Genomic DNA, 24,637 nt, shown 5'->3' on the forward strand with positions numbered 1-24,637 from the left:
GTGATAATGAATGCACCCCAGTGGGCAGTAACGTATGTAACTGATCAAGTAATCTCTTCTATAAGATGACCCCACAGTAACATCTACTGTAGATGCAATATTTCAACTCTTGACAATGCTGACAAGCATTGAGTTCAAACATTCCATAACTGCTGGCTATTTATGTAATATAACACGCTGATAAGCGTATTGAACCCATAGTAACAACCACTGTTGTCAATTATCTAAGCAAAGAAGAAACCTGAAGTGCTGTGCTAGTTCACCTTTAGGCATTCTCTTAATCCATAGTTTGTCTTGATTTTTATAGAGCACATTCTGAGACCCTTCCTGACCAGTCAATTCAAAAAACATACTTGTTCACTGGTTAAGGACATTCCAATCCTCTCACCAAGGGTAGAATGAACCATTTCCTCACCTAATTCACTCAGTGCATACATTGTAATGGCAGTGCAGAAATCCACTTCATCGGTTTTACATTTTGCAACATGTTTGCTTGTTCATTTAACAGAGAGAGAGAGAGAGAGAGAGAGAGAGAGAGAGAGAGAGAGAGAGAGAGAGAGAGAGAGAGAGAGAGAGAGAGAGAGAGAGAGATGCATGTAGGGCAGAATTACAGTAGGCCATTTCCCATTGGCTTTACCAATACAGAAAAGAATCTTGAAATTCTGGATGCACCTGAACAGCAGTCCCGAGAACTCCCTCCATTTTGAGGCACTGAAAACCCAGGAGATGAACCCTGAAAAGAGTCCTCTGAGCCAGCTGGTACTGAAGCTAATTAACTCAATAACAACAACTAATACACATCAAGCTCAGTCCAGGTTTGTTTCCCAAACATCAATTAGAGTCAATGAAATAATGAATCAAGCAAAAGAAGAATATTTAGAACATTGGACAAACCAAATTACCACCCAAAGTAGAATGAATTGCTATCTGACCCTAAAAAGAGAATATGAATTGGCAGAGTATCTCATCTCTGTCAGAGATACAAAGCAGAGGCAAACCCTGACCAAGTACAGGCTCAGTGACCACAATCTAGCAGTAGAAACAGGCAGACACAGGAAAACCTGGCTTCCGAGAGAACAAAGAATATGTGGTCACTGCCAGGCAGAGATGGTTGAGACAGAGGAGCACTTCTTTCTACACTGTGAAAAATATGAAAACATTAGACGGGCTTTCTTCCCCAAATTCCAAAGAGATATCCCACATTTTCAAGACTGGGACAATAATGAAAAAATGACCATAGTCCTTGGCGAAGGGCCCTCTGCTGCCCTAGCAGCACAATTTATTTTGAAATGTGAGGATCTGAGGGACTCAACCTGAAACATGTACATACACATCACACACACACCATCCTATTATTACTCTTGCTATTTATGTTTGTTAAAAAAAAAAACCTGTCTCCGTGTTAACAGACACATACATGTTCCTGTGCACAGATGTGTGTGTATGTATGTATATGTAATGTATGTGTGTACATGTATATATGTGTACACAGACCTACACACGCACAAACACACACACACACACACACACACACACACACACACACACACACACACACACACACTCAAATGCTATTATTTATTCTATGTTCACATGTTATACCCGCACTGCTGTATGTCTATTTTCTTTCTTTTGTTATTTTACTGTGTTATCTGTAACACTGGCTTTGGCAACACTGTATCCAAACAGTCATGCTAATAAAGCTCCTTTGAATTTGAATTTGAATTTGAGAGAGAGAGAGAGCACACCCTGCTCATAGTGGTGCAGGGTGACTGCCATCTGTGTCAGAAGTCAAACTGAGGGACACGGCCCGTGTGTGCCCCCTGGACCAGGTGTGACACGGGGCTGGATGGTGGAGGAGTGATGGAGGCCCTGCCCCCTGGACCAGGTGTGACACGGGGCTGGATGGTGGAGGAGTGATGGAGGCCCTGCAGACCTTCTCCTGCTCAGGGCCTCCACCCAGCCACTCTCAAGACCTCACACAGCAGGCCAGCAGCTGGCTAGCAGCTAACACACATACAGGCATGCTCAATCCATATGCACAAGAGGGAGCTGAAGGTCAACCCTGCTTAGTCATTTTTATAAATACATGCATACCATACCATTTCACTCACATACATATATACACACACACAGTTAGTAGAGGATGGGGTTGGGTGGGGAAAACATCAATGGCTGTCTTTATAGTGGCAGCTCTGTCATATGTTGTGTGTGGCTGTGGCCCGGCTTTTCCCTGCCCAGTGGTGGCTGAATGGGAGTACTGTATGAGTGTAGACGTATAGCCCATATATACCACCCCCCCCCCCCCCCCCCCCCCCCCCAAGCACACACACGCACACACACACACGGACCGTGGTGTGGGGGGGGCAGAGGACTGGGTGGCTGACACAAGCACGACCACAAGCCAAGAGGAGAGCAGTGGTCTGGGTGGGTGAGTAAATCCAGCAGAAATACTGTATTCAAGAGCACCTGAAATAACTTGTCATCTAGGAGCACACGGCGAACCCCCACAGATCAAACACTTGACTTAGACATGCAGGATGGGGAAAAAAGTATACTGACATGCAACACGTGTATGGCGACAGCACGCAATGATCCATGCTATGCTATGCTATGCTATGCTATGCTATGCTATGCTATGCTATGCTATGCGATGACAACTGGTATGGCTAAAGTAGGACTGGGTGTGGGCATCAACAATTGCCACTTCAGTTCCTGATTATTTCCCATCTCAGAGACATGGCCTTTCTCTCCATTTATGATTATCATGACCCAAAAACACTTTGAGACACTTTCATGTCTATAATATATAGCAGATTTATCCAGAAGTCGCACATATAATTTGACTTTGCTGCTTTCCTCAGAGAGCAGCCAAACCCAGCAGCCTATAGAGGACATGAGTCACCAGCTGGGTGGTCATGCTTGGCTGTAGCGGCTCCTGAAATAGCTCTTCCTCCTGGCCACATGCTGAGGTGCCTTATGGGAGTAGGGTAAAGACAGGAGGACGGGCTGCCCGTTTTGGGGGGGCCGGGGGAGCGGGTGGACTCCCTCGTGACCATGGCAACCCCCGTCTCATCCAATAAGGCTCAATGGTTGAGGCAGGGCGCAGCAGATTTGACTAATGGAGTTTGTGTGTCTTTAAAGTGGCTGAGTGTCAGGTAAGCACACTCAAGACGACATCAAAGGCAGCTCGTGGTCTGTAGAGGTCCTTGTGCCCCAAGCAATGTTTAGACAAATATAAACACTGCCCTGATTAAATATGCACACAACCCATGAAATGCACATACAGAGGGCGCACAGTAGCACAACATCCACACAACTCTCCAATTCCAACAATCAACACACAGAGATAATGCTGGATTGCAAATACTTTCTGTCGTGGAGACGTAGAAAAGGAGTGTTTGTTATGAACACACTGATAGGGAGATTTCAAGCCATTTAGGCCCCAGGCATGCGTGAAAACCTTCATGGCAGGCTTGCTTGGACACAGCAGGAGGCAGGGGAGGACACTTCTGCTCCATCACATGATTAATGTGCTCACTCTCTGTCTGTCTCATTTTTTTGCATCTCTCTCTCTCTCTCTCTCTCTCTCTCTCTCTCTCTTTTGTTTTCGTCTCTCTCTCCCACCCTCTCTGCCACCCCCCACCCTCTACTGTGAGCATCACAGTGTACTGAATGGAGGGTCAGACAGACACTGTTGATATCATACCTGCATTCCCCGTGACTGTCGGCTCTTGGGTCCAGGGCACTCGCTGTGGCTGGGGCCTTCTGGAGGCTCTCCTGGCTGGGGCTGTGGGAGTGGAGTCTGGCCCTGGACCTCCAGAGCCCCGTGGAGGTCCTGCTCTCCTTCAGCCGCGTCCAGCCTCGGCTCCAGCTGGAGCTGCTGTAAGGCAGGGGAGTGTTTTAGAGCCAAGGTCCCTACAGGTGTACTTACACACAGAACATCACGACAACAGGACAGGTACAAAATGGAAGAACCAGAAATAAGTGATCAAGATTTAGCACACACATACACACACACACACAAAAAACATAGCAGGTCAAAACAAACCACAGTTACAGTTTTTTACAACTGTTACACACATTTTTTTAAAACTCTATGTCTATTATTCAAAACTAAGTAGAAGTACTCTTTTGATCCCGTGAGGGAAATTTGGTCTCTGCATTTATCCCAATCCGTGAATTAGTGAAACACACTCAGCACACAGTGAACACACAGTGAGGTGAAGCACACACTAATCCCGGCGCAGTGAGCTGCCTGCAACAACAGCGGCGCTCGGGGAGCAGTGAGGGGTTACTGTAGGTGCCTTGCTCAAGGGCACTTCAGCCGTGCCTACTGGTCGGGGTTCGAACCGGCAACCCTCCGGTTACAAGTCCGAAGCGCTAATCAGTAGGCCACGGCTGCCCCTAACTCTACACACAAAACCCACAATTGTTCACACAAATTGGAAAATGCCTCAAATCTCCAGCAAAATGACACGCAACATTCAAAATGTCATAAAACACCTCTTTAAAGCAAACATTCGGCTCACATTATAAACACTTTTGTCATAATATGATATTTTAGATGCATCATGTACACACTGTTGCTCAAAACCTAAAGCTCTTCTGTCTTTTATGGGCTTCTTTGTATATTTCCATACAAGAGTGAAAGTCATACAGAGAGAAGTTTGAAATACACAGTAAACATAGTCAGCATCAACATTGAAACCAAAAGTAGTGATTTTTCCCAAATCATTTGCTGTTGTGAAAACAATATGTTACAGCCAACAAGAAAAAAAGGAAGCAAAAACAATTACCACTAGATGTACAGTACATGGAGTTTTGAAAAAGCTGATTTTGTCAAAGACAGAAATTACTCTATTTCCAAAGATAGAAATTACTGTCTATCAAATTGCTTTTTCCAAAGAGAATGTATTACTGTGTGTGTGTGTGTGTGTGTGTGTGTGTGTGTGTGTGTGTGTGTGTGTGTGTGTGTGTGTGTGTTCCTAAGGCATTTCCGGAGGAACAGAAAACAACATTGTTACTGTAGTTACCATAATGGTACCTTGGGGACAAACAAAAAGAAAAAAAAAAACGATTTTACGTAAAGTCGACTTTTTGTAGAACATTGCGCTATACAGTCCAATTCATTTTCATTTCAAAGTATCTGCATTGGTTCTGGACATTTCAACCGGAAGTCCGATTGAAATCAGATTGAAAGGGTCTATACCTATACAGTATAAAGAATATATCTATTCATAGGCCTATACTAAGGCAATGATCAGATGGTGTTCAGTAAAGTAATGAGTGTTTGTACATTGAGGACATTGAGAGTGAATAAGTGGTTGTGTTTGAAAAACGATTCTTCCTGTTAGATGTTTGTGTATTAGGTAGAAAATTGTGTGTGGTGTTTTGCAAAATGTGTTTTAGGAAATTGAAAACTGAGTCAAGCACTAATAAGTGTATGGTTTTGCAGATTTGGTGCAGGGTTATTGTGTTTGAAAGACATGTTTAGAAAATTGTGTGACAAGCAAAGATGTGTGTAAGCAGTTGAAAAAAACTGTAAAAAAGTTGCATGCACCCAGCCAAAAACTAAAATTACGAAGCGTACTCCAGAAAATAAAATTATCCAGCTGGACAACACAGACATGTGACTAAAAAAGCTGGTTAGTCATGTTACATCTGGTTGTATGTTATATCTTCAGCCAATTACTATGGCCCTTCCCTGTCTCTTATCAGCACCTGTGAAATATGTTATATCTTCCAGCTATTTACAACTAGAATTATGCACTCTGCAACTATTAAACATTTTATCAGTTGTTGTTCCTGTTCACGTTCAAAATTCATGTAAAAAAATCAGACCGGTAGTAATCACTCATTCACAACGGGATAAAAGGAGAGACCAAATTCCTTGTATACGTAAGTAAACTTGGCCTATAAACCTGATTTACGATTTACATGTATGTTTTTGCTATATATTACTGACAGTATGTTATACTTAATTCACAAGTAAGAGACTGAAAAAAGTAAATGCTGATTCAATACTCTTTACAATACTGGTCTAAAATTAGGCACAAAATAAGCATTAAGCAAGTGACATTTCTAAAAAAAAAAAATGCAGATGGTTAGGGTGAAGGTTAGCCAGACTCAAGGTTGAATATAGAGTGTAGGACACATGACTGCCCCAGGGACAGGTGACAGCTGACCAGAGCCCAGTGGACAGCAGCCTGTCACCGCCAACCTATTTATCATGTCTGAGCAGCCAGTCAATTAAGGAACTCCAGACCTCACAACACGAACACACACACATGAACTCAGGCCAATCAGACCAGCTTACAGAGAGAGGGGGAGAAGAGCAGTAGAGGATCTCAGAGAGATGGAGGGAGAAGAGAAGTGGAGGATCTCAGAGAGATGGAGGGAGAGGAAAAAATACAAAATGTAGAATTAAAGAAGAGAGAAAAACACTATTACTGTATAGATGTGGTACAGAACTAACGACAGGTACTAGTGGTGTGATACTGCAAACAATGTGGCCATCAATCAGATCACTTCTACCATGTTCTGCTGTAGGGAGGCAAGTTAGGGATAAATGTGAAGGATGTCCAGCCACATTATGTACAGAGCACATGACGTAACCTACAAATGTTCTGAGTAGTTCACCAAGTGCCTTTAAACTGAGGCCGAGCCCTCTGCTCTTTCCAGCAGAGACGAGGCCAGTCCTTCACTATCCAATACCGTTTCACTCTTTCTGGCATCATCATCTCTCCATAACTCTCACAGTTTTTAAAAATAACGGAGCAGAAGGTGGTGGCACATAATTGCTGTCGACTGACAGGTATGACTTGACACCTGTGCTTTTCTGTTGTTGTCACCGAGAAAAGGCATAATGAAAGAAACAACACTACTGTCATCACCTCTCCATTCCTGATTGCATTATCAGAACTACAGTCGGCTTGGCATCTGGGTGTGACCTTGTTAACTGCCAGGGTAATTAAGTTTAACCAATGGGGAGAAGGGATGATAAATTATTAGCGTGAAGATTTTGTTCACATTTTATTAAATTGGCCTGTCAGAGGGGTCGGCCAAATTATCAGGGGCCTCGTTTATTGGAGGCCGGCCATATTGCCGCATCTGTTACAATTATTTATAATTTCAAGCAGTCGAAAACCAACTGAGTTCGGCATCAGCCACGTAAAGCAATTTACAAATGATCTGATGAGGGAGTACTTCAGCTTCCCTACTCATTTCCAGGAGAGGAGAAAGGGAGCAAAGCAGGGAGGGAGGAGAGGGAAAGAGAGAATGAAAGAGCCAGAAAAAGAGAGGAAGGGGAGGGGTGAGAGCGCGAGAGAGAGAGAGGGGAAGAGAGAGAGAGAAAGAGCTGTGCGCTGTAATTACCGAACGCGATTAGGTTCTTTGGGGAGGTTCTCTGGCGCGCGTGGTCCCGCTGTAGAGGCGAGGGGAACATATGGAGGGGGCTTGTGATTGCGCTCCCTGACGCTCGTGACCCGTCTGCCGACGGGCCCCGCCAGCTGCATGCCAATGAGGGGCGAGCTGCGCGCAGCGGACGGGAGCCGGGCGGGTGCGCGGCAGACTAATGCTCGACACATGCACCATTTATACCACAAAACAAATCTGATCACTGTTAATTATGGAGCCGCTATAATCAGGCATCTCACATCTGTGTAACGCCAGCGGAGTGGGGCAGAGGTGGTAGAGGACCTGGGTTGGGGGCGGGGGAGAGCGGAGCTGGTTAAATAGGGGCTTGTGTGGGCACCGGGGGGGTAGAAGTGCCACTCTGTGCCAGGATGCAAGGGTATAAAAATCACAAACATGTTGTGATGGTGCAAATATGCATGTATCCATATTTGATTTGAAATTACAGTCGATGTGCTTGAAAGATATACATGTGTTACTGAACGGGTATTAAAATGCATGAGTGTCAGTACATGTGTGCATAAATTATGCACGTGTGTATAATTCAAAAGCACATGTATGTTTTAAGCAGCGTGTGGTGTGCACTGGGGTGAGATGCACATCTGTGTTGTGTGTTTGGATGTTTGACACAGAGCGGGGGGGTGGGAGAGGCGGCTGGTGGCTGGGGCCTGCCGTGAAAGTGCCTCAGCAGAGGGACAGTGTGAGCGTGTGCGTGTGTGTGCGGCTGACCTGTGGGCCTTAAGCACATGGCTGAGCTTCATTAATGAGCTTCAGTACACAGCGCTCTGATCTAATGAGACCACTTGAGCTATTAGAAAAATAAGACTGGAGCCCCTATCATTACCGTCTAAAGGATTAGGGGGAGCGCGTCTCTGTCTGAAGGTGCAGCACCCTCCTGCTAACCAAATTATGACCGAGGAGAAAGCCACAGAGATGAAGACGCAGGCAGCGAGCAGCAGATTATATAGACATTACATACAGAATTGCACAAGTTCATATGGACAAAAAGGTCCACTTATAAGATACAGAGTTAAGAGCAAAACAAGATTAAAATGTCTTGGTTTCAATATTTTGTTTGGCTAAATGGGAAAATTAAATCTAAAATTAAATGAATCACTATTGTGAACACCGGTAAGAATATATATTCAACCAGCACATCTTAAAGGTACAGTAAATATTTTTGTATAAATAAATAAATAAATAAATAAATAAATAAATATCTTCTGGACTTATAGATGGAACGCAAAACCATGGCAAATAAGCAGTATTCGTCAAATTTGTGTCAAGGCTTTTTTGTGGGTGCTTACAGTATGTCCAGGCCCTCTGAATTGTGAACAAATGGGGAAAAAAAGAACACCTTGCCTGAAAAACACCTCATAGTATATAATACACAGAGATGACACTTCCCCCTTTCAATTCATTTCCAATATATGAGACAATTTTAGGTTTAGAGGAATCTTCATTTTCACATTGGAACACTGAACCTTTAAACATATTTGAAGTCATTCTAATTAAAACGGTTTTCTTTCAGCCACATCACACCAGCCTAATCAATCAATTTACTCGTTTTACTCCACACCTACGTTTTAAACTGACTTAAATGCTGTATAAACTAACTTGAAATATTTGTGTGTAATCAAATTAAATTTGAGAGGGAAGCTGTGAATTACCCACCAAACGTGGACTGTGGTGAGCTTCTGTCCTTCCGTGCGTGACTGCGGGGCCGGATCATTTAAAAACCCCAGCCACACTGCTCGCTCACTCGGTATGCTGGAGGATCCAGTTTGGAGCGTGATGATGATGATGATCAAAAGAAACACATCTCCTCATCTAAACATGACCCCACATAACAGGCAGCGTGGGCACGAGGGGCTGACACTTCAATTATACATCTGACAGGTCTGGATTCACCCACAGTAATAACGGCGGCCCAGGCAGATGTTGAAAACCCTGCTCGGTGGCTCAGGGACCGCGCGGGGTCTCCCGGCTACCCAGCCATGCGCTCGAAGCGGCGGGGAGAGAGAGAGAGAGAGAGAGCGAGGGAGGAAGGGGGAAAAAAAAGACAGAAAACAAGAAAAAGGGGTACAACTTTTATCACCTGGGCTGACTGTTTGAGATCTTACGGGGGGAATATATGAAAGCAGAGGGCTAGTGCAGATCCACAGCGTCACAGACAAAGAAGCTTCTGAAGTCAAGTTTGGTGGAGATGGAGTGGATTGTGGAGAACTGGAATCTCACAGCAACAGACTCTAGAGCTCAGAGAGGCAGTCTTAGCTGGGTTAGAGCGACAGAGTTCTACAAAACACACTTTCACTTCACTTAGAACCTCCATTAAACCTGAGCTGGGAGCAGCAGGCAGGCGGAGTCAGATTAATGACTTGGTGCCGGTGAGCACACAGCCAGATAAGGCCTGAGGTGTGTGTGTTTAATGGATGCTAATCCATGCTAAGCCACAGAGATGGCACATGTGGTTCCACACTGGGTTGGGTCATCCGGTCTGCCGAGCCAAAGGCCACGTTTGGGGAGATTCCCCGATTGCCCTCCACTTGGTACAGCAGCTGCCCACCTGGCACCAGCTCCAGACAGCGGTCGACATCACCTGGTCTACTGGATGGACCGCCAGGCCCTTCAGCTAGATGGGCAGGAGTCCATGTTAGCCTGCTATCCCTCATCTCTTGCATGGCCAAGACTTCAGATGCGCATGGACACACACGGTCCATGTAATTTCCCCCCCTCCACACACACACACAAACTCTCTCACACACACACACACACACACACACACACACACAAACTTACAAACACAAAGTTAGCCCTAAACAACACAGACTGACAGGCTAAAGTTGCACACGCATACCACACATTTATAGTGTGTGAGTCTGTGTGTGTGTGTGTGTGTGTGTCACTTGAGACAAACACTCAGTCATAAAAACTCTAGAAATATGTAGTGTACACATAAGAAAGGGAAAGAAAATAGTTTCTTTCATAAGCAAAATAAACACAGAGGGATGCTTTCCACAAAATGTGTAACAAGCACAGTTACATTCAAACAAATCACACATTTTTAATAATGCACACAAGTACGCAAACTGTATGCACATACACACACAGGTCAAGGAGTTCCCAAAATCTACTATAGTTGTCCATGCTGCGGAGTTCATCTCTGACTGACTGGCCCCCATATTAACATGCAATAACAAACCACACAATTGGCACTGGTGGGTTCCACTCTCATTTTTCTCCAGACCTCCCTCCTTCCTCTCCCTCTCTCTCCCTCCCTCCTTCCCCTCCTCTGTGCCACAGTGTTCAAAGCCATCGCTCCCCCTTATTCAAATGAGATCTGTGCCTCGCCACACTCGTCTGTCTCTCTCCCTTACTCTCTGCCTGTCTGTCTTTCTCTCACACACTCTCCCCCAGCGATCAGCACTTTGATCATCTCCATCGGTAACTTCCAAACATTTAAAATTAAAATAAAGCCTCCCTAACAACCTGTGCATTAGAATTTAACAGGTGTTCGGCTAGGAAGTTGTTACAGAATTTCAGATTACGCTGGAATACACACCCCTGTCAGTGCAATTATAGCCAGGGAACGGAAAGCCCTCCTGACTGCGCTCTGCCTTGGGATACCTGATCTGTTAACTTTGATGTCGGCGGGTAAAAAAAGTTAAGAAACAAAGCAGCTAGGCAGTGGCTACATGTGTTCAGTAAACACGATTTAATATTAACGCCAGGCATCACATCTCAGGATAAGCCATGCGTTGATTATTACCGCTCGCCAAAAACTATGTGATCTGCCTCCTTATGTTGGTAGACAGACGAATACATACGATCACACACACACAAAGAAATGCACACACACATGTGCGTGCATACATATGTGGAACCCAGCCCTACAGATCGGAGTAATTAAACACAGCTATGCAGCCTTCCCCTCACAATTAATACGCGCTAAGTGATCCATTCATATTTCAGCACTGGCTGCATTAAAGCGCTGTCCTGATTAAGCAGTGCAGACGGCAGCTGAGCGCTCCGGACGAGCCTCTGACTCGAACGCTCCGGACGAGCCTCTGACTTCCCTGTGGTGGTAGCCCGGTAATGATCAGATCACCAGCTTCTTCAACCCTCCGCTACATGAATGTGCAAGGCATCGCCTAATCCATTCCTGTCAAATACCAGCACCACCTAATAAGAGAGGTCTTGGAGAGATAGACATTAGGTTCATCATTGATAAGAATTGTATATTCTTGTCAACCAAAACCCCTCTGGGCCTAAAGAGAGCGGGTGGGGTAAGGGTGGGGGAGTGTTTGCCTGCTGGGGAGGGAGACGTGGAGGATCCGATCCCCAGGAAGGAGCATAAAACATGCTTCCAACGGCTCTCGGACTCTCAGGGCAGTCGCTTCACTGTGGTCCAATTACTTGCGGGCACCTCCTGCCATACTAAACCAGAAGGGCTTAAATACAGCTGGGTGCAGGTCATTACAACGCTTCTGAAATACACTTCACTCCCGACAGTAATGAGACTATGAGGAGGGAAAGAACACACACACACACACGAACACACACACAAACACACACACACACACACACACACACATCACTCATGTCATTATGTGAAAGACACGAACGCAAGAGGAGGAGGAGGAGGAGGAGGATGAAGAGAGTGAGAGCTGCCGCATGCATGCATAAGTCCTGCTAGAAGAGAGCCACTGGCGATACCAGGGCAGCTCGTTAGGCTGGAGAAATGGAAGCGTGGCACAGGATCCAGGCTGGATGGGTGTCAGGTCACGGCAGAGTGGGGGGTCTGCTGGCGGCGGGCGGGCGATGGGTGGATCAGTCGGGCCTGAGCGGCCAGCCTTACTGGGTATCGGCGGGGCCGGCGCGCTCTGTGTAAATAAACCACCAGGGTGGAACGAGGCCTGCGTGGGCCGGGGCGGCGGTGACTGCCACAGTGGGGGTGGTGAGCGCTGGGCGCTGAGGGCCACTTACTGGGGAGCGAGCGTGGTGTAAATAGCTCTCGTGTGCACCGCGTGTGTGGACTCACCTCAAAGTGCTGGGAGTTGGTCTGCCTGGTCTGCGTGCAGACTGTGGTGGAGCTGCTCTGCCTCGGCTGCTGGACTGGTAGGGGGGCTGGCTGCTGCTGCTGCTGCTGCTGCTGCTGTTGTTGGAGCTCCACTTGGAGCTGCTGTAGCTGTTCCTGAAGCTGCTGGAGCTGCTGGTCCCTCTCGCGGAGCTGCGTGCTCAGGCCTGCCTCTCTCTCCCGGAGCTGGGACTCGTTACACACCAGCGCCCGGTGGGTCACGCAGAGTTCTGTATAGAGCTGTGGTCACACACACCGACCATTCACACACACAAATAAGAGAGTGTACACGCACGCACGCACACACACACACACACACACACACACACACACACACAGCCAAAACAGAGGGAAATGAAGGGGAAAAAAAGAGAGAAAAAAGCAATGTGATGGACTTAACACACTGAGAAATGTCAGATGAGAAACAAAACCCATGCAGTGGAGCACAGGATTGCTCTTCACGGGGTTCCTATGGCAAAGTGCTGCATCGGGAGGACAGATGCTAAGATCATCTGGAAAGTTGGCATGGGGGTGCAGGGCTGGGGGGAGAGGGCTGCTGACCAAGGCAAATTCAGTGACTCATTGACTCATCCATCCACACAGACATAAACACACACACACACAAACACACAGAAAAACATAGACACACACACACACATACACAGACATAGACACACACCTTGTGGTAGGAAACGGTGTCTGCGGTGTGGGCCTGCTCTTGGCTGCGCAGCACTCTCTGGGTGTCCAGGTTAAGGCCCTCCAGCTGCTGGATTAGCTGCGCCTGCTCACCTGCATGCTCCACACTCTGACTGTACAGAGCCTGCAGCCCCTGCAGCTCATGCCTGCCAAGACACACACACACACACACACACACACACACACACACACACACACACACACACACACACACACACAAAGAAATGCACTACTGTTCACACAAATGAAATGCACGAAATACACAAACTGGACACAACCCTAACTACCACAGTGAAACTGTATCTGCCACATCGGGAGTTGTGCAAGTAAGGAAATCAGTGGAGAAAGTAAAAATAGTTTGGAACAACAGCAGCACAGTTGCCAAGAGAGTTCTGGTTGTTTTCCTCCACCGGACCGCGAGCACCATGAACAAGCTATACATGGGGAGTGAGTGACGAGCTCGGGGAGTTGAATACTAATGTGTGTGTGTTTGTGAGTGCTTTCTCTGAGTCACTTCAGGACGGTTGGCTTTTGCTTTTCAGTTTTTATACACACAATTAGTTTTGCAGTTGATTATCAGAGACAAATTCAGAGTCATAGTTTCTCTTTACATTCAGGTTAGGTTTTGCCTCTTCAATGTTTTCTATGTTTTGTCATTCTGGCTATTTACTGTGACTGGGTTGATCTTTCCTCAATCAGACTGTATTTTTGCATCACATGATTCTATAATTCTCTAAACAACCAGTACAGTTCAGTGCAGTAACTCCATTCAGTAGATTTTAGAACTCAGGAAATTACCTGCTCCTGAGGTACTAAAAGCATGCTGTCTGAACTGGATTCCTAAAAACAAAAAACACGTCCTCATGTCTGTGGTGGCAATAAAGATGCAAAAACTGATTTCCTGAAAAGGTTCCTGCGTTTATAGAAACTGTTCCCTCTGGACGAAAGGGCTTACAGGGACGAGGTCTACTGTCTTCATTGTGTGACTGACATGTTAAGCACACGAGCAGCAATACGAGAGATTACTGCTAAGACTCTATAGTTCCCAACATTTTTATCATATCGACAGAAGCTTTACCGAATCCTGAGTGGTTTCTTTTTCCTTCTCCAAAGCACATCAAGTATGCAGGGCTTATCAGATGGCCGGGATGAGCGCCAACGAGTGTGTGTGTGTGTGTGTGTCGCCAGCCTGCCTCAAATTGGAGCTGGACAGATATTTCTCCTTACCTAGTCTGCTCCAGAACTCAGCATGGCCCAATTTAACAAGCAGACAGCTATCAAAACTAAGCCATCATCCCTGCAGCTAACTGCACAGACTAGATGCCAGACACATTTCAATCCCAATGCACAGCTGCTGAGCAAGAAGCAAGGGAGCGTCTCCACCAGCTCAGGCTCATTCTCACTCATGCACAACTCATATGGTGGGTGGCCCATGCAGAAGATGATTGGCTGGCTGTAGGGAGGCCCAGGGTCTCACCTGAGCTGGGCCACACATTGCTCCTTCTGAGTGAGCTCCTGCTCTCGGCTGCTCAGCTGGACGGAGAGGTCACACACGCGCGCCTCAGCGGCACACACCTGCTGCTTCACACTGGCCAGCTCCTGCTCCAACTCCTGAGGGGAAAAAAAAAGAGTGGAGGACAGAGACAGAGAGAGAGAGAGAGAACGAAAAAAGGACAGAGAGATTTCAAGTAGTCAAGCGCCTTTGTTTGAGTGACATGTATGTCCTTTACACTGCGTTGGCAGACCTGTTACACAGTAGTGGCAATAAATATTACATGTATATATGAATTTGAGCAAGAGTGAGAGAAGTTTAAAAAAAGGGATGCACATGTGGCAAAGAGAAGAAAGAAAGATCAAGAGCCTGACTTCAAAACTAGGTGAGCCGGTGAAGCGGAGTGTGGCTCTTGGTTCCAGCGCCCTGCCTGCCCCTCTCCCCCTCCATCTCGGGGAGTGTGAGAGTCAAGCAGCACATCACGCGGTCAGCAGCACATCACAGGAGCCACCAGCGCTAATGAGCGGCAGGCTCCAGACCCGTCCACCCAGCATCAAACACGCAGGGCCAGCCAGGAGAGATTACCCCGCGGCAGGGGCCAGCCCTAATCACCCCGCACCCCAACACACACGGCCGCACACACACAGACACACCGACACACACAGGCGCACAAACAGTCATAGATCATAACAAATTGCCACAACTTCACGGCATGCAGATGTGCTTTTCCAGCGAGTGGTCATCTGGGGTTCGCTCATTAATGAGCGGATGATGCACAGGATGCTACCACCATCCCTCATCCCCATGCAAACACAGGGGTGTGGAGTGGGCTGGGTGCTCGTGTGAGACTGTGATAACAACACACGGTCCTGACTTATTCAGGTGTTTTGAGTGACACTCTGGCAGTGGGGCCTCGAGAGTTCCACGCTACTGACATAGAGGAGAGGAGAGACGCAGCCCAGACACTGACTGGGCAGAGAGAGAGAGAGAGAGAGAGTGTGTGAGTGAGTGTGTGTGAGAGAGAGAGAGTGTGAGTGAGTGAGTGAGTGTGAGAGAGAGAGAGAGAGAGAGGGTGTGTGTGAGTGAATGTGTGTGAGAGAGAGAGAGAGTGTGAGTGAGTGAGTGAGTGTGAGAGAGAGAGAGAGAGAGAGAGAGAGAGAGAGAGAGAGAGAGAGTGAGTGAGTGTGAGAGAGAGAGAGAGAGAGAGAGAGAGAGAGAGAGAGAGTGAGTGAGTGAGTGAGTGAGTGAGTGTGAGAGAGAGAGAGAGAGAGAGAGAGAGAGAGAGAGAGAGAGAGAGAGAGAGAGAGAGAGAGAGAGAGAGAGAGAGAGAGAGTGAGTAAGTGAGTGAGTGACGCACAGGTTCCTCTCCGCTCCGCTCCGCCATGAAAGGTGGAGAAAGTCTCTCCATAGTAATAAGGAGAGGGAGAGCTGCCCAGAGACGTGTGTGCTGCTAATTAGCCGTTGGTGTCATGATAGAAAACAAGACGGCGCTGGCGTACATGTGCGCTGGGTCACACTGCGGGGAGAGGCCATGTGCTGTCTTTGACGTGTGTGTGCGCATGTGTGCGTGTGTGTGTGTGTGTGTGTGTGTGTGTGTGATGCGGCGCTGGGGGGGACCCCTACATGTTTAAAATAAGTCATTATTTCTCCCCCCCTCTGCACGCGGCCCATCAATATTTAAAACGTGTGCTGCGTGGGACACTACGTGCTACTTTACATTCCAGTCAGTGAGAGGAGGCACACTCAGCATGCGCAGAAGAAAGAGAAGAGAAGAGAAGGAGACAGAGAAAGAGAAAGAAAGAAAGAAAAGGGCAACCGTTTGCCCAGGTGGTCCCAGGGATGCTTTCTCTCTCTCTCTCTCTCTCTCTCTCTCTCTATCTCTCTCTCTCTCTCTCTCTCTCTGTCTCTTACGGTCTCTGTGTTACCTTGACTGTGGTGTGGATGTGGTCCTGGCGGTGGCTGTGCTGGCTCTGCTGCTCCCGCGCCCTCTCCAGGTCAGCCAGCAGGGCGGCGCAGCGCGCCTCTAATCCCCGCTTCTCCTCCTCCAGAGCACTCACCACGCGCTGGCCTTCCTCCTCCGCCTTCGCACTGCGCTGCCTCCACTCCTGGGGGTGGGGGGGGGGGGGGGGGGGGCGGGTGCAAGGAGTGGGTAGGAGAGAGAGTCACAAGGGCCAAGTAAACAACAGAAGCTGGGGAAAGGCAGAGAGAGACAGACAGCATGAGAGAGAGAAAGAAAGAGAAGACAAGGAAGAAAGAAAGAGCAGAGAGGGGAGGAGGGGTGTGCTTGTGTGTGTGTGTGTGTGGGTGTGTGTGTGTGTGTGTGTGTGTGTGTGTGTGTGTGTGTGTGTGTGTGTGTGTGTGTGCTGTGCTGGAGAAAAGGGTTAGAGAGCAGCGGTGGGGATGAATATGCAAAGCTGGGCGCAGGTTGAGCTGAAGTGGTGGCGTGGCGTGGGGGAAGGCACAGGAGGGCCTCCTCTCCCGCGCTTGATTGGCAAGGTCACCTGGGCTCCCGGCCGGCCTGGGCCCACGCAGGTACAGGGGCCATCCTCACGCTCTAATGACAGCGCTTAATGAGAAAGCCTTCGCTACATCCCCATTAGCCAGCCCGACTCCTTTGATGCTGTCCTCCACTCCTGTCCGTGTGTGTGTGTGTGTGTGTGTGTGTACATATGTTTTCCTTACTCCCCTCTTCCTCTCTGTTTTTTTCTTTCTACAGCGAGACCCTGCAAAGGCATATCCACCCGGACCTCCACTTTATCAATTAATCATGCCAGTCCCATCAGAATGTAATTAGGGAGAAGCCACATCATCACACGCGCACTCCCTCAACCCAGCAGCACCCCGCCGCCACTATCCGCCGCCCACCCCCGCCTCCTCGCCTGTCATTAAGTATTTATCTGGAAGTTAGCAGCAAGCAAGCCTTCAGCACACAGCTTTCCCAACAGCCACCATGCTTAGTGTGGAGTGTGGGTGTGAGGGAGGGAGAGGGAGAGGAAGAGAGAGAGAGGAAGAGAGAGAGAGAGAGGAAGAGAGAGAGAGGGAGAGAGGAAGAGAACTAGAGAGAGAGAGCATGTCTCTCTTCACCTCCCTAAGTGATTTTGAGGCCTTAGGCTATGGCCCCGGGGGGCCACTCCTTCTCTGCGCGTGTCGCTGGCAATGCCAGAGAGAGGGGAACGCTGCCGCCTTCAAACGCAGCGGGTGCCAACGGAAATTTGTCCAAACCTTAAGTTCCCGACTGGTATTCCCCTGCCGCTGCCGCAGAGCTGCCAGCTCCGTCTTCATGATGTCCAGCTCCCCATCGCCGCGCTGCCGGCTCTGGTACAGGTTGTTTATCTCCTGCTGTTGCCCTGTCACTTTCTGCTTGAAGAGCCACACAAGGGAGGAGAGCAAGGGGGAGAGAGAGAGAAAGAGAGAGAGAGAGAGAGAGACAGCTATTAGTCAAAAGTAAACGGGAGGACGCCATGCGCTGGGTTGGGCTAACTGGAGTTAAATGTTTAATTCAGAGGCCGGGCGGTAGTGTGGCATGACGCTGGGTTAGGGATATTTCACGTCAGGACAATTTGGCTACTCAACGGAAGACTGTCCACTTGTATGATGAACAGGGTAGGGGTGAGGAGAAGATTTCACTGGTTTAGACACATCACATCTGTCATTACTCACTTCTACAACACTACCTTTCTTCACCACCAGCGTCCTATTCTAGAACTGCTCCATCAGCACTACTGATAAAACATCAGGCCATGATGCCATTTAGAGTTCACAAATGTGCATCTAAGCGCACTCTTAAACCATGCTAATGACAGCTAACTATGGATGATGCCACAGCAAGGCTGTGGAATTGCGGCTGCAGCTTGGTAAGGTGGTGGGTGCAGTTGCAGCGGGGCTCAGGCCTGGAGGACTCGCGGTGCGGCACGGCGCAGTGAGCATCAGCAGCCCGCTCTGGCATGGAGGTAATCCACTGCTGGCCGAGGAGAGTTCAAAAATAACACCGTGCTCTGGGACGCAATTAATTGCCATGTTGAGGGAATCACTTGAATCTTTCCAGATAGTGGATTTATGCCTCCGTCCGTCCGCCATGCAAAAACAGGCTTTAATAGAGATTTATACGGCAAGTGGAACGAAATTCAAAACGTTGATAATGAGGTAGGCAAGAAGCGTTTTAACCCCAGTAGTGCTCAATTGCTAGGAAAAAAGGTTTTAGAGAAGTTAAGGAGGTCTAGGACAGAAAGATTAGCATTAGAAATTCCCAGTGCAGTTCAAAAATGAAAGCTAATTATGTTACAAAAATGGAGGGGAGGGTGAGCGGAGTGATGAGGGAAAAGAAAAGATTGTCAAAGTTACAGTGGAGTGGCTTCGAGAGCGTGAGATGCTGAGAATTCAGCAGACCATCACATTTCCCAAAGAGGAAGCAAGAAGCGAATTAATCGCCGTTTGGGTTCGTTTGGCCTAAATTTTGGACCAGACAGTGAATGTCAGTGGTCAGCTGGACACTGCCATGAATTTGGACTACTGATGAGCTTTTCAAACAACTCACTATGTTTTTTACAATGCGTGTCCACAAAAGAAGCCACTGACTGTTGACTAAATTTGGAGACTTTCTCAACCGGCACAAAATTGGAACAAGCTAATTCTAAGGATTACATGAAAGCATGTACAAGTGAATGAATTCATCAATCTCTGACACGGACACTCAAACGACTTCATTCACAGTTCAGTCATAAGCGGCGAGACTTGGGGTTGCGCTGGCATGCCAGCGCCAGACACACTGGGCACGCTGAGGACAAGGGCCGGAGATGGCATCAGCGTGGGCCTCTGCAGCGGCGCTAATGAAGGCTGCTGACAGCTGCTCCACTCAGGGCTCCTGATTAAAGGGGAATTAAGAGTGCCGCCTCATCATCGGCTGCCTGCACACACCACACATTCATCACCAACTCAGAGCCGTCCGTCCAACCAGGTGGAGCGGATGGAGGTAGCCGAGAGGAGAGACAGGCAGACAGAGAGAGAGACAGACAGACAGACAGACAGACAGACAGACAGAGAGAGAGAGAGAGAGAGAAAGAGAGGGGGAGAGACAGAGAAAGAGAGGGGGAGAGAAAGAGAGAGAGAGGGGAAGGGGGAGAGGGGGGGGGGCTGGGGGAAGCAAGACAACAAAAAAAGGAGAGAGAGAGAGAGAGAGAGAGAGAGAGAGAGAGAGAGAGAGAGAGAGAGAGAGAGAGAGAGAGAGAGACAGACAGAACAAAAGAGCAAAGTGACAAGAAAGGGACACAGACAGAGGAAAGAGTAAGCTAGTGGCATACTGTACAATACAAACCAACAGTTTTGTCATGGCAGTGGATGTGGCGGTGGTAGATACTGCCAAGTTGTTTCAGAGGGAAATAAAACTAGGCCTTGATTCTAATGTGTAACACAAGCTCAGTGTGCAGTTCACCATACCTGCTCCAACTCTTGTATTTTGTAATCTTTGGCTTGAAGGATCTCCAGCACTTTCCTGTCCTTAGCTTCAGCTTTCTCTCTTTCACTGAAGTGGAGAGAGAGAGAGAGAGAGAGAGAGAATTTTTTGAATTTTCAAAAACTCTTTATTACAATCTTAAAAATACATCAAGATCAACTTGACACTATACTCAAAAAGTAAAAGTTAGGAAAGTTAAATAAAGTAATGTGCAATCTGTAGCTTATCATTCTCAACAATACACATCACGCTGTTGTAGCACCATTTTTCCTCAAAAACATCAAGAATTTTCATAGATTTATAAAAATGAAAATCAATCAACATACGACACCTTACAAGAATAGAAAACACCATTAGGATATCAACATCTACATCCTGCTCAACTTTCCTTTTACGACTAACATATATCGCCATCTTTGCTTGCCCAAGCAGAAAGTTTAGGAGCTGACACTTGAAGCGATGCTTTTGTACATATTTAAAACCAAAAATGAAAATCTCCGAAGAGAAACTTTCATCAAACTTAAAGAAAAGTGCCATCAAAACAGCAAAAAGAGGTCTGAGCCTCTGGCAGTGCATAAAGGCATGGAATACAGTCTCCCTTACAGAACAAAAAGGGCACCCCTGATCAACCATTGGATTTAAAACAGAAATAAAAGCATTCACTGCTATTGCACCATGCAGAATACGCCATTGTAGATCGCCAGCTTTTTTAGCTAATGGTGACTTGTACAACGCACGCCATTGTGGTTTGACATCATTTTCAACCTGCAACACTTCACGCCAGGGTGTATCCACCCTCTTGTCCAGAGACCTTTTATTTAGGGAGAGAACACACAGTTTGTACAATGATTTACTAGTTGCAGCTGTAGGACCCAGGAAAACTAAACTATCTGGGAGTAAGAAGCAACCAGTGCAACCTGTTAAATCTGGAAGTAGAGTAAGTCTGGGAAAGGGGTCATGGCAGTCAGGACTACACTCCCCCCCAAAATAATCTCCAAGCAATTGCATCTCCTCCCCAGTTAGGAGAGACCGCCATTTCCCAAGTAGCTGATCAACTATCCTAATGGACTTCACACCTAAGTGCTGAGCTAAAGTATGGCTATTACTGATATCAGGACCAGCAAACTCTACTAGATCCCCAAGGGTTGTAACTCCAGAGCTGATAAGCTTAGAAGTAGGTACCAGGGACAAGTCCTGACTCACATCAAGAACCGAACCATGAATCAGAGGCTCCTTTAACAACCAGAATAATGAGCTTGTCTGTCGTGGGCGTTGAATTATAAACAGAGACCAGACTTTGAACAGATTCTTATAAAATGCAGGAAGTAAATTAAAATTCATTCTATTTGGATTAAACCAGAACAAAGACCTATCTAAGCCCAACCCTTCAAAAAGTTGTAAAATACAACAGGCTGCAGCTTTCCAGCTTGAGTCCAGTGATCCTGTGAGAAGACGCTGTACAAACTGCAGACGGAAGGCAGCAGTTCGACTCTGTAGATGAATAAGTCCATGTCCACCATCCTCCTTAGGCAGATATAAAACACTCTGAGGTACCCAGTGTAGATTGTCCCAGAAAAAATCAACCAGGACTGACTGAATCTTCGGTAGCAGGTTTGAAGGAGGATCCACACAAGCCAGCCGATGCCAAAGAGAGGATGCAACCAGGTTGTTAATAATGAGAACACGCCCCCTGTACGAAGTAATACTGAAAAGAAATTTCCATTTCTCTAGACGACCTTTAACTTTTTCAATTACCCCATCAAAATTCTTTTGAATAAAAGCATCATCACCTAAGAAAACACCCAGGTATTTAAAACCACCCCTATTCCAAACTAAGCCATCAGGCAGACCAGGTTCGCCACTCACCCAACTCCCAACCAGCAAGGCTATGCTTTTTGACCAATTTACCTTTGCTGAAGAAACAACCTTAAATTCATTGCAAATTTTTAAAAGCGTGTCAACATCTCTCTGGCCATTAACAAGGACAGCCACATCGTCAGCATAAGCTGACAATTTAAAAACATCATCACAGTTAGGGATTTTCACTCCAACAATCTCCTTCCTCAACCTTACAAGGAAAGGTTCAATAGCCAGACTATACAGCATGCCCGACAAGGGACATCCTTGACGGACACCTCTGTATACCTTAAAAGGAGCGCACAAGTCACCATTAACCTTGAGAATACTTTCAATGTCACAATACAATGCTTTGATCATTCGAATAAAATTGGGGCTGAAACCAAAGGCTGACAAGGTATTCCACAAATAATTATGCTCAACCCTATCAAATGCCTTTTCTTGGTCAATTGAAACCACACCAAAATCCAGATTGAAGTATTTGCCAATATAGAAGACATCTCTGATGAAGGAAACATTGTTGTGAATCAATCTGCCTGGCACACAGTAGGTCTGGTCAGGGTGGATTACCTGCTCCAAAACCTCCCCAAGTCTATTTGCTAAAACTTTAGACAGCAGTTTGTATTCAGAGCAGAGGACTGACACCGGCCTCCAGGACCTTATATCTGTCAGGTCTCCCTTTTTTGGCAGTAAAGTGAGCACTGCTCTACGGCAGCTCAGTGGCAGCACCCCTCTGGTGATGCTGTCTCTCAGAACAGCAAGCACATCTGTGCCCAACTCTGGCCAAAAGGACTTATAAAAGTCTACTGGCAGGCCATCCACCCCAGGTGCTTTGCCACTCTCCATACTGTGGAGGGCTCTCTCCAGCTCCTCTAGGGTCAACACCCTTCCAAGGGCTGTGTTTGCCTCTTCAGATACCTTAGGTAGGTCACAAAGAAAAGCCTTGTCAGTCACCTGATCTTGTGGATTTTCGCTGTTATAAAGCTCCTTATAAAAATGTACTGCTCTATTGCGTATTTCTGGAGAATTAGAAAGGATTCTCCCATCTTCAGACCTCAAAGCATGAATGAACTTCCTCTGTCCATTCTTTACCTCCAAGTTAAAAAAGAATTTTGATGGTACATCCATCAGCTCCACACTCTGGAAGCGGGACCTGACCAGAGCTCCCTGTGCCCTCAAACCTAAAAAGTCAGCCAATGTTTTCTTTTTTGAGTTAAGAATTTCAGTGGGTGCCTGATCACCCGTTTGTTCTGCCAGATTTTGAAGTTCGATTATTTCCTCCTCTATTTTTTTCATTGAGAGTGTTATGTTCCTTGTGACATTGGCTGTATACTCCTGGCAGAGTTGTTTTATTTGTACCTTGGCACAATCCCACCATTGCTGCAAAGACTTATAACAGGATTTCGTGGTTCTAAATTCCTTCCAGAAAAAAAGGAAGACTTCTCTAAAATGGCCATCAGCCAACAAATTGGTATTAAAGTGCCAGTAGGCACTTTTTGGTTTTACAAATTCTAGAAATAAAGAACAGAAAACCAAACTATGGTCAGAAAAGCCAACTGGAATTATTGAACATTTCCTGAATAGACTACGCTGATGTTTGAAACCATAAAACCTGTCAAGTCTTGCAAGAGACAAACAATTATTATATGAGTGTGCCCAAGTATATTGCTTCTGTTCACCATGAAAGTTCCTCCAAATATCACTAAGATCATTGGACTTCATAATCTCTACAAGCCGTCTACGAGAGGGCATGTGTGGCTCGACATGATTTCTGTCAAAATTTTGTGCAGTACAATTGAAATCTCCTCCAAGGATAAGAATATCCTCTGAACAGCAATTTTTTATAACATTTCCAATAGTATTTAAAAACAGCATTCTATCTGTTGCCAGTGTAGGAGCATAAATGCAAATAAACACAAAAAAACGATTTTCAAACTGGGCTCTGACCTTTAAAAGTCTTCCCTCTATAACTTCATCAACATCAAAAGTGATGGGAATAAAGGACTTAGAAAACAGAACTGCAACCCCACCACTAGTAGAAGTACCATGACTAAGTATGGACAGACCATCAAACTCCTGAGCCCAAGCAGCTGCATTAGACGCATCACTGTGCGTTTCTTGCATAAAGAGAACATCAAACTTATTCTGTCTGATTGTTTCAAACACAGAGAGCCTCTTAATTTTTTCTCTTGCGCCATTTACATTTAAAGAAGCAACACGAAATTCACCCATCATTATAAAGAAAAAAGAAAAAAATAAATAAAGACATATGCAATCAGCCATCCTAGGACACAAAGTGGAAATTGTTTTTAACATTTGTCATCGTTGGCATTCAGTAGAACATTGAGTTTTGTGAGAATCTTTTTTAGACGAAATCCTTCTTGATCAGTGATGCTACCATCACGCATAAATGCTCGTGATTTGTTCATAAACTGTTCAATGTCAGGAAAAAATTCGTCTACCCGGACCTTCCTAGAATGTTTTGTATCCTTAAGGAATTTCTTTATATCCTCCACTCTATAATTGCGAGTGCGATAGCCGCTTAGTCGCAAGCTGCAGGTTACACTACAGTCAGAAAGATCACTTTCACTCTCATTATCAGTCAATTCTATATGAGCGCGTCCCCCTTTATTCTTTATAATGCGCTTTC

The 24,637-nt window shown here is 46.5% G+C and overlaps 1 protein-coding gene across 1 annotated transcript in view; it reads right to left on the reverse strand.

Moving 5' to 3' along the window:
• cntln (centlein, centrosomal protein) overlaps positions 1-24,637 on the reverse strand; it is an 82,485-nt gene that overhangs the window by 51,848 nt on the left and 6,000 nt on the right. The window contains exons 4-10 of the mRNA XM_042107233.1: positions 20,115-20,199; positions 17,904-18,038; positions 16,607-16,786; positions 14,667-14,800; positions 13,173-13,335; positions 12,458-12,733; positions 3,710-3,883 (exon numbers count right to left, since the gene is read on the reverse strand). Of these exons, the coding sequence (XP_041963167.1) occupies positions 3,710-3,883; positions 12,458-12,733; positions 13,173-13,335; positions 14,667-14,800; positions 16,607-16,786; positions 17,904-18,038; positions 20,115-20,199 (1,147 nt within the window). The remainder of the gene's footprint in view (positions 1-3,709; positions 3,884-12,457; positions 12,734-13,172; positions 13,336-14,666; positions 14,801-16,606; positions 16,787-17,903; positions 18,039-20,114; positions 20,200-24,637) is intronic.

The sequence above is a fragment of the Alosa sapidissima genome, chromosome 1 (assembly GCF_018492685.1).
Source record: "Alosa sapidissima isolate fAloSap1 chromosome 1, fAloSap1.pri, whole genome shotgun sequence".
In the NCBI taxonomy this organism is placed as follows: domain Eukaryota; kingdom Metazoa; phylum Chordata; class Actinopteri; order Clupeiformes; family Clupeidae; genus Alosa; species Alosa sapidissima.